The sequence below is a fragment of the Pagrus pagrus genome (genome assembly GCF_965226575.1).
Source record: "Pagrus pagrus genome assembly, chromosome: 20".
NCBI lineage: Eukaryota > Metazoa > Chordata > Actinopteri > Spariformes > Sparidae > Pagrus > Pagrus pagrus.
Genome location: NC_140207.1, coordinates 27,597,706 through 27,613,564, shown reverse-complemented (window position 1 = coordinate 27,613,564; position 15,859 = coordinate 27,597,706). Strand labels below are relative to the sequence as shown.

The 15,859-nt window shown below is 42.3% G+C and overlaps 1 protein-coding gene across 1 annotated transcript in view; it reads left to right on the top strand.

Annotated features, from left to right (window-relative positions):
- Positions 1 to 652: 652 nt before the first annotated feature.
- The window catches only part of LOC311249491 (uncharacterized protein), an 81,434-nt gene continuing 66,227 nt past the window's right edge, over positions 653 to 15,859 (top strand). Inside the window, exon 1 of the mRNA XM_084340554.1 lies at positions 653 to 711. Coding sequence (XP_084196680.1) covers positions 658 to 711 — 54 coding nt within the window. The 5' untranslated portion in view covers positions 653 to 657. The remainder of the gene's footprint in view (positions 712 to 15,859) is intronic.

The following is a 15,859-nucleotide window of genomic DNA, read 5'->3' as shown; positions in this document are numbered from 1 at the left end:
TAATCAGAGAGCTGGCCACTGAGATGTCATTTCTACTGTAAATGGAAGCTCCTGAGGTCAAGTAGGCCCTAAACCTGGACTGGACTGAAACAGTATTCCTGGTAAAAGTGAGACCATGTGAGCGTTGGTGTCACTTTTACACAGTTTTTAATTGGCTGGGCCATCTTAACATGATCTTTTTAGATCATCGGCCTTAAGATAAGCAAGAGAAAAACAGGCAAAACTCTTTGGAAAGATTAAATAACTGTCCACATTTTCTGGAATTTTAATCTGATCTTCATTATATTCTTTGAGGTCCATAAATAAGATACAAAACATTGAAAATTAATAATGGATAATTATGTTTTATACAAAAACCTAAGTAATGTTGACAGTAAAATATTGCTGATATAAGCAGTGACAAAAAGTCAGCTTTCCAAAATGTTTAATTATAGACAATGGAAAACTTTCATGTAGTCAAAGAAATACACAGCACTCACATCTTATTTCCACTAGATGCCACCACTGCATTTACAATGCCCACTTGAGTTGTTTCAAGAAAAGTAGGGTGCTTACATGGGCTTTAATCACATGCAGTGACTGTGCTTGTTTTTCCCTTGTAGGTACTTTGAGATACCATGTCAAGTAGTTTATGAATCCCTGGTCTCACAGATTAAGATGTGGGGAACCATGGCTGGCTGCACCATGGGAGGACAGAGGTGCCTGTATAAGGTTTGTGTGTGTGCCCCTTGTACTTCTGTCTGAGACTTTATTCCAGTTGACTGCAGCACAGCTGACTATAAATGTTTCAACTCAGCAGGTGTGAACTGCCGTGATGCCCGAGTTGCAAGAACTTTCACGCTACCTTCCTGCTAGTGTTGTCACCATACTGGAATTTCTACCCTTTTTGATACCATGGGGAAAAAATTGACACAGCAAAAAGAGTAGTAAAGTAAACATTTAATTCATTCCTTCATTAATTCACTATCTGTAACTGCTTATTCTTTATATAGTCGCAGGGGGCTCGAGCCCTACGGAAGAGGATTAGGGCCACATGTGAAATTTCGTACTTTGACAAACTCGTCAAAATTCTGACTTTAAAGTCAGAATTCTGAGATTTAAGTCAGAATTCTGAGAATAAAGTCAGAATTTTGAGAAAAAAGTCAGAATTCTGAGATTAAAGTCAGAATTCTGAGAAAAAAGTCAGAATTCTGACTTTAAAGTCAGGATTTTGACGAGTTTGTCAAAGTACGAGGCAGGAAATTGGTCAAAATGGTGGCGAAATCTCAATTTCGAATCAAAATGGTGGACTTCCTGTTGGACTGAGGGTATGGGTGATGATTCTTGTTGTGTGCGTCTGGTCATGATACATATGCATACCAAATTTTGTTCATGTATGTATTGTTTTAAAACAGAATAACAGGCACAAAATGTGGTTTTGTGTTATTCTTTTTTTCCTGTTTTTTCGTTCTGAGTTTAAAAGAGAATAACAGAGAAACAAAGTTGCGAGGTCCCTATTGTTTTTATAATGATTATTAGGGCCCGAGCAGGAAACCTGCGAGGTCCCTATTGTTTTTCGAATGATTATTATTAGGGCCCGAGCACGAATCTCGTGCGAGGCCCTATTGGATTCGCTCGGATTATTATTATTATTAGGGCCCGAGCAGGGAACCTGCAAGGACCCTATTGTAATTGTAATGATTATTATTAGGGCCCGAGCAGGGAACCTGCAAGGACCCTATTGTAATTGTAGTGATTAATTAGGGCCCGAGCAGGGAACCTGCAAGGACCCTATTGTTTTTCGAATGATTATTATTAGGGCCCGAGCAGGGAACCTGCAAGGACCCTATTGTAATTGTAATGATTATTATTTATTAGGGCCCGAGCAGGGAACCTGCAAGGACCCTATTGTAATTGTAATGATTATTAGGGCCCGAGCAGGGAACCTGCAAGGACCCTATTGTAATTGTAATGATTATTATTAGGGCCCGAGCAGGAAACCTGCGAGGTCCCTATTGTAATTGTAATGTTTATTATTAGGGCCCGAGCAGGGAACCTGCGAGGTCCCTATTGTTTTTGTAGAGATTATTAGGGCCCGAGCAGGGAACCTGCGAGGTCCCTATTGTTTTTGTAGTGATTATTATTATTAGGGCCCGAGCAGGGAACCTGCAAGGACCCTATTGTTTTTGTAGTGATTATTATTAGGGCCCGAGCACGAATCTCGTGCGAGGACCTATTGTATCTGCTAGGATTATTTATTAGGGCCCGAGCACGAATCTCGTGCGAGGACCTATTGTATCTGTAAGGATTATTAGGGCCCGAGCACGAATCTCGTGCGAGGACCTATTGTATCTGTAAGGATTATTTATTATTCTTTGTCCTTCCCCGAGATTGCATATTTGGCAGCCTGAACATACCTCAAAACTCACCAAACTTGGAATATAGATCAGACCTGGTGAAAACTTTTTTAATCTGTTGTCGTTGTGAACTTCCACCACTAGGTGGCGCTATAATCAAGCTAAGTGCGTTTTGGCTTATAACTCCCACATACTTTGTCGCACATTTAAAAACCTTATATCCACACGTTCAGTGAATTGTGCTGAATCTCGTGATATAGGCCACGCCCATTTCCGGTTACCAAATTTTTTCGCAAATTCGCAAAATGTCGCAAACCTACTTTTGCTAACTCCTCCCAGACAATTTCACCGATTTGCATCAAACTTTGCACACAGCATCTGTGGACCCTCCTGACCCAGAGTTGTGCTAAGCATGTTGATATTCCAAAGATTACTCAAGTTATTAAATAACAACTTCCTGCACATTTCGTAACAAACAGGAAGTGTGGCATATCTCCACATTGGTCTGTCCGAATGACATGAAACTCAGGATACTAATTCCACATGAGCCCCTCAGGCTCTGTGCAAAATTTTGGCTGATGACCACTAGGTGGCGCTCTTTAAATTAAAGTAATTTATATCTCAACATCCGTTGGTCGGATTATCATAAAATTTGGTACACTCATTGCCACTGCCCTCCTGATGATAGCTGTAAAAGGGGTTACCGATCTGCCACTTGGTGGCGCTCTGGTGGCAGTTTAATTTTATATTTGGTACTGTGCCCACACCATAACACTCATGGATATGAAATTGATAGGGGTGGTATAGACTGGCCCCTGTAACCCACACACCAAAAATGACCAGCAGGGGGCGCTAAATGGCTCCACAACGCCCCCTGGAATATTTCAAACTGTAAGCCCCGCCTCCTACATGCACGTACATGAACAGATTTTGGTACGCTTATGTATCATGACCAGATGCACAAAAAACCCTCTTGGACCCATAACCTCAGTCCAACGGGAAGTCTGCCATATTGGTTCAAAGTTGAGACTTCGTTGCCATTGTCACCCATTTCTATGCCTCGTACATTATTTAACTTGGCCTACAGATTTAACGCCACAGGCTTCACATTCACTATATATCATCTTCAGACCTTGATAATGAAAATTTGTAAAAAGCTTTCACCTACGTTATTCCTAGTGGGCGTGGCAGTGCGTTCAATTGCGATGACCCCCTTATGGCTTTTTCCATTTTGTAGGTACCCATTTCTATGCCTCGTACTTTAATTAACTCGTCCTACAGATTTAACGCCACAGACGTCACACTCGCTATATATCATCTTCAGACCTATTGTATCTGCTAGGATTATTTATTATTATTAGGGCCCGAGCACGAATCTCGTGCGAGGACCTATTGTATCTGTAAGGATTATTTATTATTAGGGCCCGAGCACGAATCTCGTGCGAGGACCTATTGTATCTGCTAGGATTATTTTGGATTATTTATTATTATTATTTTTTTCCTGTCCACGAGATCGCATATTTGGCGGCCTGAACATACCCCAAAACTCACCAAACTTGGAATATAGATCAGACCTGGCGAAAATTTTTTTAATCTGTTGTCGTTGTGAATTTCCACCACTAGGTGGCGCTATAATCAAACAAAGTGCGTTTTGGCTCATAACTCCCACATACTTTGTCGCACATTCGAAAACCTTATATCCACGCGTTCAGTGAATTGTGCTGAATCTCTTGATATAGGCCACGCCCATTTCCGGTTACCTAATTTTTTCCGCAAATTCGCAAAATGTCGCAAACCTACTTTTGCTAACTCCTCCCAGACAATTTCACCGATTTGCACCAAACTTTGCACACGGCATCTGTGGACCCTCCTGACAAAAACCATTTAAAAGAATGTTGATATTCCAAAGAATACTTTGTTATTAAATCACAACTTCCTGCACATTTCGTACCAAACAGGAAGTGTGGCATATCTCCACATTGGTCTGTCTGAATGACATGAAACTCAGGATGCCCCTTCCACATGAGCCCCTAAGGCTCTGTGCAAAATTTCGGCTGATGACCACTAGGTGGCGCTCTTTAAATTAAAGTAATTTATATCTCAACATCCGTTGGTCGGATTATCATAAAACTTGGTACACTCATTGCCACTGCCCTCCTGACGATAGCTGAAAAAGGGGTTACCGATCTGCCACTAGGTGGCGCTCTGGTGGCAGTTTAATTTTATATTTGGTACTGTGCCCACACCATAACACTTATGGATATGAAACTCATTGAGGAGGTATAGACTAGCCCCTGGAACCCACACACCAAAAATGACCAGCAGGGGGCGCTAGATGGCTCCACAACGCCCCCTGGAATATTTCAAACTTTAAGCCCCGCCTCCTACATGCACGTACATGAACAGAATTCAGTACGCTTATGTATCATGACCAGACGCACAAAAAACCCTCTTGGACCCATAACCTCAGTCCAACGGGAAGTCTGCCATATTGGTTCAAAGTTGAGATTTCGCCGCCGTTGTCACCCATTTCTATGCCTCGTACATTATTTAACTTGGCCTACAGATTTAACGCCACAGGCTTCACATTCAATATATATCATCTTCAGACCTTGATAATGAAAAGTTGTTAAAAGCTTTCACCTACGTTATTCCTAGTGGGCGTGGCAGTGTGTTCAATTTCGATGACCCCCTTATGGCTGTTCCCATTCTGTAGGAACCCATGTCTAAGCCTTGTACATTGTTTAACTTGGCCTACAGATTTAACACCACAGACTTCCCAGTCACTCGACTTATCCACATGCCTTGATGATGACAAGTTGTGAAAAGCTTTTGCCTACATCATTTCTGGTGGGCGTGGTGATACGGTTTATTTCAATGACCCCCTTATGGCTTTTCCCATTCTGTAGGAAACCCATTTCTAAGCGTCGTACATTAACTAACTCGTCCTACAGATTTAACACCACAGACTTCACATTCACTTAGAAGCATCCTCATACCTTGATGATGAAAAGTTGTCAAAAGCTTTCGTCTACGTTATTCCTGGTGGGTGTGGCGGTGTGATTAATTTCAATGTCTCCCTTATGGCTTTTCCCATTCTGTGCGATCCCAATTTCCAAGTCTCATACTTTCACAAACTCGTCCTACAGATTTAACGCCACAGGCTTCACATTCACTATGTATCATCGTCAGACCTTGATAATGAAAAGTTGTAAAAAGCTTTCACCTGCGTTATTCCTAGTGGGCGTGGCAGTGCGTTCAACTTCGCGACCCCCCTTATGGCTGTTCCCATTCTGTAGGAACCCATTTCTAAGCCTCGTACATCGTTTAACTTGGCCTACAGATTTAACACCACAGACTTCCCAGTCACTATATATCATCTTCAGACCTTGATAATGAAAAGTTGTTAAAAGCTTTCACCTACGTTATTCCTAGTGGGCGTGGCAGTGCGTTCAATTGCGATGACCCCCTTATGGCTTTTTCCATTTTGTAGGTACCCATTTCTAAGCCTCGTACATCGTTTAACTTGGCCTACAGATTTAACACCACAGACTTCACACTCACTATATATCATCTTCAGACCTTGATAATGAAAAGTTGTAAAAAGCTTTCACCTACGTTATTTCGACTGGGCGTGGCAGTGTGTTCAACTTCGCGACCCCCCTTATGGCTGTTCCCATTCTGTAGGAACCCATTTCTAAGCCTCGTACATTATTTAACTTGGCCTACAGATTTAACGCCACAGGCTTCACATTCACTATGTATCATCGTCAGACCTTGATAATGAAAGGTTGTAAAAAGGTTTCACCTACGTTATTCCTAGTGGGCGTGGCAGTGCGTTCAACTTCGCGATCCCCCTTATGGCTGTTCCCATTCTGTAGGAACCCCTGTCTAAGCCTCGTAGATTGTTTAACTTGGCCTACAGATTTAACACCACAGACTTCCCAGTCACTAAGTATCATCCTCATGCCTTGATGATGAAAAGTTGTGAAAAACTTTTACCTACGTTATTCCTGGTGGGTGTGGCAGTGTGTTCAACTTCAATGACCCCCTTATGGCTGTTCCCATTCTGTAGGAATCCTTTTCTAAGCCTCGTACATTAACTAACTCATCCTACAGATTTAACACCACAGATAGCTGAAAAAGGGGTTACCGATCTGCCACTAGGTGGCGCTCTGGTGGCAGTTTAAATTTATATTTGGTACTGTGCCCACACCATAACACTTATGGATATGAAATTGATAGGGGTGGTATAGACTGGCCCCTGTAACTCACACACCAAAAATGACCAGCAGGGGGCGCTAAATGGCTCCATAGCGCCCCCTGGAATATTTCAAACTTTAAGCCCCACCTCCTAAACGCACGTACATGAACAAAATTTGGTGCGCTTATGTATCATGACCAGACGCACAAAAAAACCTCTTGGACCTTTAACCTCAGTCCAACGGGAAGTCTGCCATATTGGTTCAAAGTTGAGATTTCGCGGCCATTGTCACCCATTTCTATGCCTCGTACATTATTTAACTTGGCCTACAGATTTAACGCCACAGGCTTCACATTCACTATATATCATCTTCAGACCTTGAGAATGAAAAGTTGTTAAAAGCTTTCACCTACGTTATTCCTAGTGGGCGTGGCAGTGCGTTCAATTACGATTACCCCCTTATGGCTTTTTCCATTTTGTAGGTACCCATTTCTATGCCTCGTACTTTAATTAACTCGTCCTACAGATTTAACGCCACAGACTTCACACTCACTATATATCATCTTCAGACCTTGATAATGAAAAGTTGTAAAAAGCTTTCACCTACGTTATTTCTAGTGGACGTGGCAGTGTGTTCAACTTCCCGACCCCCCTTATGGCTGTTCCCATTCTGTAGGAACCCATGTCTAAGCCTCGTACATTGTTTAACTTGGCCTACAGATTTAACACCACAGACTTCCCAGTCACCAAGTATCATCCTCATGCCTTGATGATGAAGAGTTGTGAAAAACTTTTACCTACGTTATTCCTGGTGGGTGTGGCAGTGTGTTCAACTTCGATGACCCCCTTATGGCTGTTCCCATTCTGTACTGACCCAATATGTCTATGCCTTGTATTTTAACTAACTCATCCTACAGATTTAACACCACAGACTTCACATTCACTCAGTAGCATCCTTATACCTTCAACAGCCTAGGTTGTGCTTGGTGGGCATGGTGGTGCGGTCAATTTTGATCCTTAGGCATCACACAGGAAGTCCTCATAACTTCAACATACAATTTCCCATCTTCACCAAATTGGTCACAATTGTAGAGAGGTTGTCCCTGAATAGGTCTAAGCATCAATACTGCGTCATATCTATAGCCCCACCCACTGGACACTGGAAGTCACTGAAGATGTCACTGTTGTGTTTTGTGTGACACGTATCCCATTTAGGTTGGAACTTTCGACAGGCAACAGGCAAGCACACATCTGGTCACGCGGCCTCCAACGGCGCCATAGCCCGACGTACGTTGGGCTGCGAGGGCCCGTTCATCACTGCTTGCAGTTTTAATTATTATTATTATTATTTTTTTTTTTCCTTCCCCGAGATCGCATATTTGGCGGCCTGAACATACCCTAAAACTCACCAAACTTGGAATATAGATCAGACCTGGCGAAAATTTTTTTAATCTGTTGTCGTTGTGAATTTTCACCACTAGGTGGCGCTATAATCAAGCAAAGTGCGTTTTGGCTCATAACTCCCACATACTTTGTCGCACATTCAAAAACCTTATATCCACGCGTTCAGTGAATTGTGGTGAATCTTGTGATATAGGCCACGCCCATTTCCGGTTACCTAATTTTTTCGCAAATTAGCAAAATGTCGCAAACGTACTTTTGCTAACTCCTCACCGCCAATTTCTCCGATTTGCACCAAACTTTGCACACGGCATCTGTGGACCCTCCTGACAAAAACCATTTAAAAGAATGTTGATATTCCAAAGAATACTCAAGTTATTAAATGACAACTTCCTGCACATTTCGTACTAAACAGGAAGTGTGGCATATCTCCACATTGGTCTGTCCGAATGACATGAAACTCAGGATACTATTTCCACATGAGCCCCTAAGGCTCTGTGCAAAATTTTGGCTGATGACCACTAGGTGGCGCTCTTTAAATTAAAGTAATTTATATCTCAACATCCGTTGGTCGGATTATCATAAAACTTGGTACACTCATTGCCACTGCCCTCCTGACGACAGCTGAAAAAGGGGTTACCGATCTGCCACTAGGTGGCGCTCTGGTGGCAGTTTAATTTTATATTTGGTACTGTGCCCACACCATAACACTTATGGATATGAAATTGATAGGGGTGGTACAGACTGGCCCCTGTAACTCACACACCAAAAATGACCAGCAGGGGGCGCTAAATGGCTCCATAGCGCCCCCTGGAATATTTCAAACTTTAAGCCCCGCCTCCTACATTCACAAACATGAACAAAATTCGGTACACTTATGTATCATGACCAGATGCACAAAAAACCCTCTTGGACCCATAACCTCAGTCCAACGGGAAGTCTGCCATATTGGTTCAAAGTTGAGATTTCACCGCCATTGTCACCCATTGCTATGCCTCTTACTTTAATTAACTCGTCCTACAGATTTAACACCACAGACTTCACACTCACTATATATCATCTTCAGACCTTGATAATGAAAAGTTGTAAAAAGCTTTCACCTACGTTATTCCTAGTGGGCGTGGCAGTGCGTTCAACTTCGCGACCCCCCTTATGGCTGTTCCCATTCTGTAGGAACCCATTTCTAAGCCTCGTACATTGTTTAACTTGGCGTACAGATTTAACACCACAGACTTCCCAGTCACTATATATCATCTTCAGACCTTGATAATGAAAAGTTGTAAAAAGCTTTCACCTACGTTATTCCTGGTGGGTGTGGCAGTGTGTTCAACTTCGATGACCCCCTTATGGCTTTTTCCATTTTGTAGGTACCCATTGCTATGCCTCGTACTTTAATTAACTCGTCCTACAGATTTAATGCCACAGACTTCACACTCACTATATATCATCTTCAGACCTTGATAATGAAAAGTTGTAAAAAGCTTTCACCTACGTTATTTCTAGTGGGCGTGGCAGTGTGTTCAACTTCGCGACCCCCCTTATGGCTGTTCCCATTCTGTAGGAACCCACGTCTCAGCCTCGTACATTGTTTAACTTGGCCTACAGATTTAACACCACAGACTTCCCAGTCACCAAGTATCATCCTCATGCCTTGATGATGAAAAGTTGTGAAAAACTTTTGCCTACGTTATTCCTGGTGGGTGTCGCAGTGTGGTCAATTTCGTTGACCCCCTTATGGCTTTTCCCATTCTGTACTCACCCAATATGTTCATGCCTTGTACTTTAACTAACTCACCCTACAGATTTAACACCACAGACTTCACATTCACTCACTAGCATCCTCATACCTTCAACATGCTACGTTGTGCCTGGTGGGCGTGGCGGTGCGGTCAATTTCAATCCTTCGCCATCACTCAGGAAGTCCTTACAACTTCAACATACAATTTCCCATCTACACCAAATTGGTCACACATGTAGAGGGGATGTCTCTAAATAGGTCTATGCATTAATATTGTGCTAAGTCAAAAAATGGCTCCATAGCGCCCACTGGAATATTTCAAACTTTAAGCCCCGCCTTCTACATGCACATACATGAACAAAAGTCGGTACGCATATGTATCATGACCAGACGCACAAAAAATCCTCTTGGAAACAAACCCTCAGTCCAACAGGAAGTCCGCCATTTTCCTTCAAAGTCAATCCTTCACCATGAAGCAGGAATTCCTTATAACTTCAACATACAATTGCAGATCTGCACCAAATTGCTCACAAATGTAGAGGGGCTCACCCAGAATACGTCTCTGCATCAATACTGCGTCATATCTATAGCGTCACCCACTAGACACAGGAAGTCACTGAAGATGTCACTGTTGTGTTTTGTGTGACCCGTATCAAATCAAATCAAATCAAATCAAATCAAATTTTATTTGTATAGCCCAAATTCACAAATCACAGTTTGCCTCAGAGGGCTTTACAATCTGTACAGAGACGACACCCTCTGTCCTTCGACCCTCGATTCGAGTGAGGAAAAACTTGCCCCAAAAAAAGGCCCTTTTAACAGGGAAAAAAAAATGCGGAAGAAACCTCAGGGAGAGCCACAGATGAGGGATCCCTCTCCCAGGACGGACAGACGTGCAATAGATGTCGCATGTACAGAGCAGATCAACGAGATCACAATGTATTCAATTATAAGCGATGGTTGACAGGAGTGAAAGTACATAAAGATGTATTACAGCAATAATAATGAAATGCACATGGAAATGTGATTACTTGTGATAACAGTAGTAGTGATTAATGGTAAGGATGGTATGTAGTAATGCATTACAATAATAGTAGTGGAACGTATGTAACAGAGATGTGACTAATATTAGCGACAGTAGTGGTGGGTGTCAGGCAGGGTCATGGCAGTAGGCGCATCCACGATCCGGCAGGGCCATAGCAGTAGGCGCATCCACGATCAGGCAGGGCCATAGCAGTGGGCGCATCCACGATCAGGCAGGGCCATAGCAGTGGGCGCATCCACGATCCACGACCCGGGCGCGGCCAGGATCCATGGGAGCCTGTAGGACTAGAAAGCACAAGGACTCCGGGGAAGAAGTAAGTCAGTGACATGCAGAGATGGGGCATGTATACAGGCATAATGTATACAGATGGAGTGGAGAGGAGAGGGGAGGAGAGAGAAGCTCAGTGTGTCATTGTCCCCCGGACTAGGATATAACTAAGAGCTGGTCCTATAACTATAACTAAGAGCTGGTCCAGGACAGGCCTGGGCCTGTCCTGGCCCAGCCCTAACTATAAGCTCTATCGAAGAGGAAGGTCTTAAGTCTACTCTTAAAGGTAGAGAGGGTGTCCGCCTCCCGGACCAAAACAGGAAGATGGTTCCACAGAAGAGGAGCTTGATAGCTGAAGGCTCTGGCTGCCATTCTACTTTTGGAGACTTTAGGAACTACAAGTAATCCTGCGTTCTGGGAGCATAATGCTCTAGTTGGGTGATAGGGTAGCATGAGCTCCTGGAGATATGATGGTGCCTGACCATTAACAGCTTTGTAAGTGAGGAGAAGGATTTTAAACTCTATTCTTGATTTTACAGGGAGCCAGTGCAGAGAGGCCAATACAGGAGTAATATGATCTCTTTTCTTAGTTCCTGTCAGTACACGTGCTGCAGCATTCTGGACCAGCCTGATAATAGAGAATTACAATAGTCCAGCCTGGAAGTAATAAATGCATGGACTAGCTTTTCTGCGTCTTTTTGAGACAGGATGGGCCTGATTTTTGCAATGTTACGTAGATGAAAAAATGCAGACCTTGAAATTTGTTTTATGTGGGAGTTGAAGGACATATCTTGATCAAAGATAACTCCCAGATTCCTGACGGTGGTGCTGGAGGCCAAGTTAATGCCATCCAAACTCGCTATATCATTAGATAATGCATCTCTAAGGTGTTTAGGACCAAGTACTATAACTTCGGTTTTATCTGAGTTTAACAGCAGAAAATGCAGGTCATCCAGGTCTTAATGTCCTTGAGACATGCATGGAGTTTAGTAAGCTGATTAGTTTCATTTGACTTTATTGATAGGTATAACCGTGTATCATCTGCATAACAATGAAAGTTTATGGAGTGTTTCCGAATTATATTTCCTAGAGGGAGCATATATAAGGTGAATAGTATGGGTCCAAGCACGGAGCCTTGAGGAACACCATGACTAACCTTGGTATACAGGGATGACTCATCATTAACATGTACAAACTGAAATCGATCCGATAAATAGGACTTAAACCAGTTTAATGCGGGTCCTTTAATGCCAATTAAGTGTTCCAGTCTCTGTAGTAGAATGTGATGATCAATGGTATCAAATGCAGCACTAAGATCTAGTAAGACCAGGACAGAGACAAGTCCTTTGTCAGAAGCGATTAGGAGGTCATTTGTAACTTTCACCAGTGCCGTCTCTCTGCTATGATGTGCTCTAAAACCTGATTGAAAATCCTCATATAAACTATTTTTATGAAGAAAGTCACATAGCTGGTTGGCGACTGCTTTCTCAAGGATCTTGGAGAGGAAAGGGAGGTTGGATATAGGTCTATAGTTGGCTAAAGCTTCTGGATCAAGATTAGGCTTTTTAAGGAGCGGTCTAATTACAGCTAGTTTAAAGGATTGTGGTACGTATCCTGTTAATAGAGACAGGTTGATCATTTCTAGTAGAGATGTGCTAATTAAAGGTAAAGTTTCTTTCAGCAACCTAGTTGGGATGGGGTCTAGGAGACAAGTTGTTGGTCTAGATAAAGAAACCATCGAAGTTAGTTGGTGGAGGTCGATGGGAGAGAAGCAGTCTAAATATAAGTCAGAATTTACAACTGTTTCTGAGGTTCCTGTGTTTAAAGATACAATAGTGCCAGTTGAGGGCAAGCGATGATGGATTTTGTCTCTAATAGTTCAGATTTTATCATTAAAGAAGCTCATGAAGTCATTACTACTGAGCGTTGTAGGAATACATGGTTCAGTAGAGCTGTGACTTTCTGTCAGCCTGGCTACAGTGCCGAAAAGAAACCTGGTGTTGTTTTTGTTTTCCTCTATTAATGACGAGTAATAGCTTGCTCTGGCATTGCGGAGGGCCTTCCTATATATTTTAAGGCTATCCCATTTACAGTAGGTAGAACATTTCCACAGGCAACGGGCAAACACACATTTGTGCGCACAGGCCTCCGACTCATCACTGCTTGCAGTTTTAAAGGATAACTACAGTTTTTTACAACCTGGACCTTATTTCTAGCAAATTATATGATCATTTACTCACCCAGATAACTTTGGTGTCATTTGGCGTCGTTCGGACGAAATTAGATCCAGTGTAGCGCAGATATATCCATATTATGCAAGTGATGGGGCATCGAGACACAGCCTCTATATAACGCATTATCTGCCACGAAACTAGTTAATTTCACCAATATTTTGTTACGATATGCTAGTGCTATTCCCCTCTGAGTCCGGGCTCGTCTATTGTCAACATCCAGGGTCTGTAGGTTGACCTACTACCTCTGACCTGGAAGATGTCGTCTCTGAGCTGCGCGCGCACCCGCGACAGCCCGGCTTGTTTATCTGTAGCTGCTACTGCTAGTTTGACCCCGGATGTTGATAACAGGCGCCACAGCCCGACGTATGTGGGTCGAGGGCCCGTTCATTACTGCTTGCAGTTTTAATAATTATTTATCTGCGCATTAGGCGGCTTTTTGTAGCCCTGAAGATACCTCCAAACTCAGAACATATGTCACATGTGGCGAAAAATTTGATAATTCAACGTCATTGGGTGTGGGTGTGGCCAGGGGACTCTCTAGCGCCCCCTGGAATGAATCCCCACCTCCAACATGCACATACATTAATGAAATTCGGTATGCATGTATCATGACCAGGCGCACAAAAAAAACCCTTGAACCCAGACCCTCCGTCCGACATGAAGTCCACCATTTTGATTCACATCGCCCATTTTGATGCATTTCCCGCCTCGTACTTTAACAAACTTCTCCTACAAATTTCAACACCACAGACTTCACATTCACTCAGTGTCAACCTCAGACCTTGAAGATGAAAACTTATCACACACTTTCGCCTCAGTTATGGCTGGTGGGCGTGGCGACATTTCACATCTACACCAAATTTGTCACACATGTAGACAGTTTCGCCCTGAAAATGACGATGCATCAATACTTTGTCATATCCATAGCGCCATCCACTGGACACAGGAAGTCACTGCAAATTTCACTGTTGTGTTTTGGGTGACATGTATCCTATTTAGGTGGGATGTGCGCCCCCTCTGACAGCGCCACAACCCAACGTACATGGGTCAAGGGCCCGTTCATCACTGCTTGCAGTTTTTAATTATTTATTGAGTTGTATAACTTTTACACACATTGTAACACATTGTAACACATTTTACTTTAAAAATGACTGTTAAAATATATATATATTTTAAATCTACGAGAGAGAGCGCAGCTGGTACCGGTATATTAATACTGTAGGGAATTAGTATTCAAACAGTTTTAATTACTCCAAATCAGAGTGTATTTAATAATTGATATTTTTGACAACACTACTCCCTGTCCATAACCTAGGTTGCCTCATTAAGGGTTTATTTTATATTATAATAACAGTGCACCAAGAATACTGGAAAAGTGGTGGGTGGGGGTGAATGAATGCCTAAAAAGGAATTAGTGAGCATATCCCTGCATTAGAGTTTACTTTTCACCTTTAATCACTATCCTAACAACTCTAATGCTTGTCCTTCTTTTGAGAGACAAAAGATTAGCATTTTGAAAATTTTAGAGAATTATTATGAAACAAGGGGTGTGGAGGAAATCTTGGATTGTCTTTCAGTAGATCAAAATGATCTACCTAGTTTTATCCATCAAATAAAAAGAATACATACACATCCTATGTCCAGAAACTAAACACTTTTAGGTAGAAAGGAGAAGAATAACTAGAGAAAGAGAAGGTCAACAAAAATCTAAGTCTGCAAAGCTAAATGTAAAAGGGTAATATAGAGAAACAATGAATATGCTTCTGCTGAAGATAGAAAAATCTGCTATACCTCTGAAATGCTCCTATTTTTATACACTGGAGCTGAGGGGGCAATTTAAAAATGAAACATTAGGGCATAATGTTTAACACATACTTGGTCACAAACAAGTATTTGGGTCACTCATTGGTTCATCTTAAAAATATACATATGCATGTCTTACTTGAGTAAATCATAATTCATCTTAAACTCATCATGTTATAGTTATAGGCTGTTTGTTACCTGAACATCCTGTCTGTTCAGATAAGAACACAGCCCTTACGTCCAACTCACCATTGTCCCCTACTGAGAGTGCAGGGGGGGAGCAGTTTCTTCGTCTCTTCAATCAATTCCCCTTCTGTGGCTGGCTGGGTGAGTTGCACCAGCAGAGACCTTTGCTCCTCCCAACACTCTCTTGAATTTTGCTCTGTGTGCTCCCAATACCAGCATCTAGGGGGGAGGAATGGCAGGGGGTCTGGAGCTCTATTTCTTTGCCTTTCACATTTGTTTTATGTTACTCTTGAAATGTTTTGTTTGAGATCATTGTCTTGTTGAAACACCCAACTGCACCCTAGACCCAAACTGCTGGCTGATGACTTTCGGTTTTCCCTAAGAATTTGGAGATAATGCTCCTTCTTCATTATTCCATTTACACTCTTTAGAGCACCAGATCCACTGGCAGCAAAACAGGCCCACAGCCAGTGGTTAAATTGGCTTTTGTAAGGAGGGGGAGCCCTTCTTCACTCAGCACTCATTATCTCTCAAAATATTTTCTTTTTACCTTGCACCATCGGCTTAATACATATTTTATCAACTTATTAAGCCTACATTTCACCATCAATCTACACTGTAATTTGTAAAACATATTCACAATAT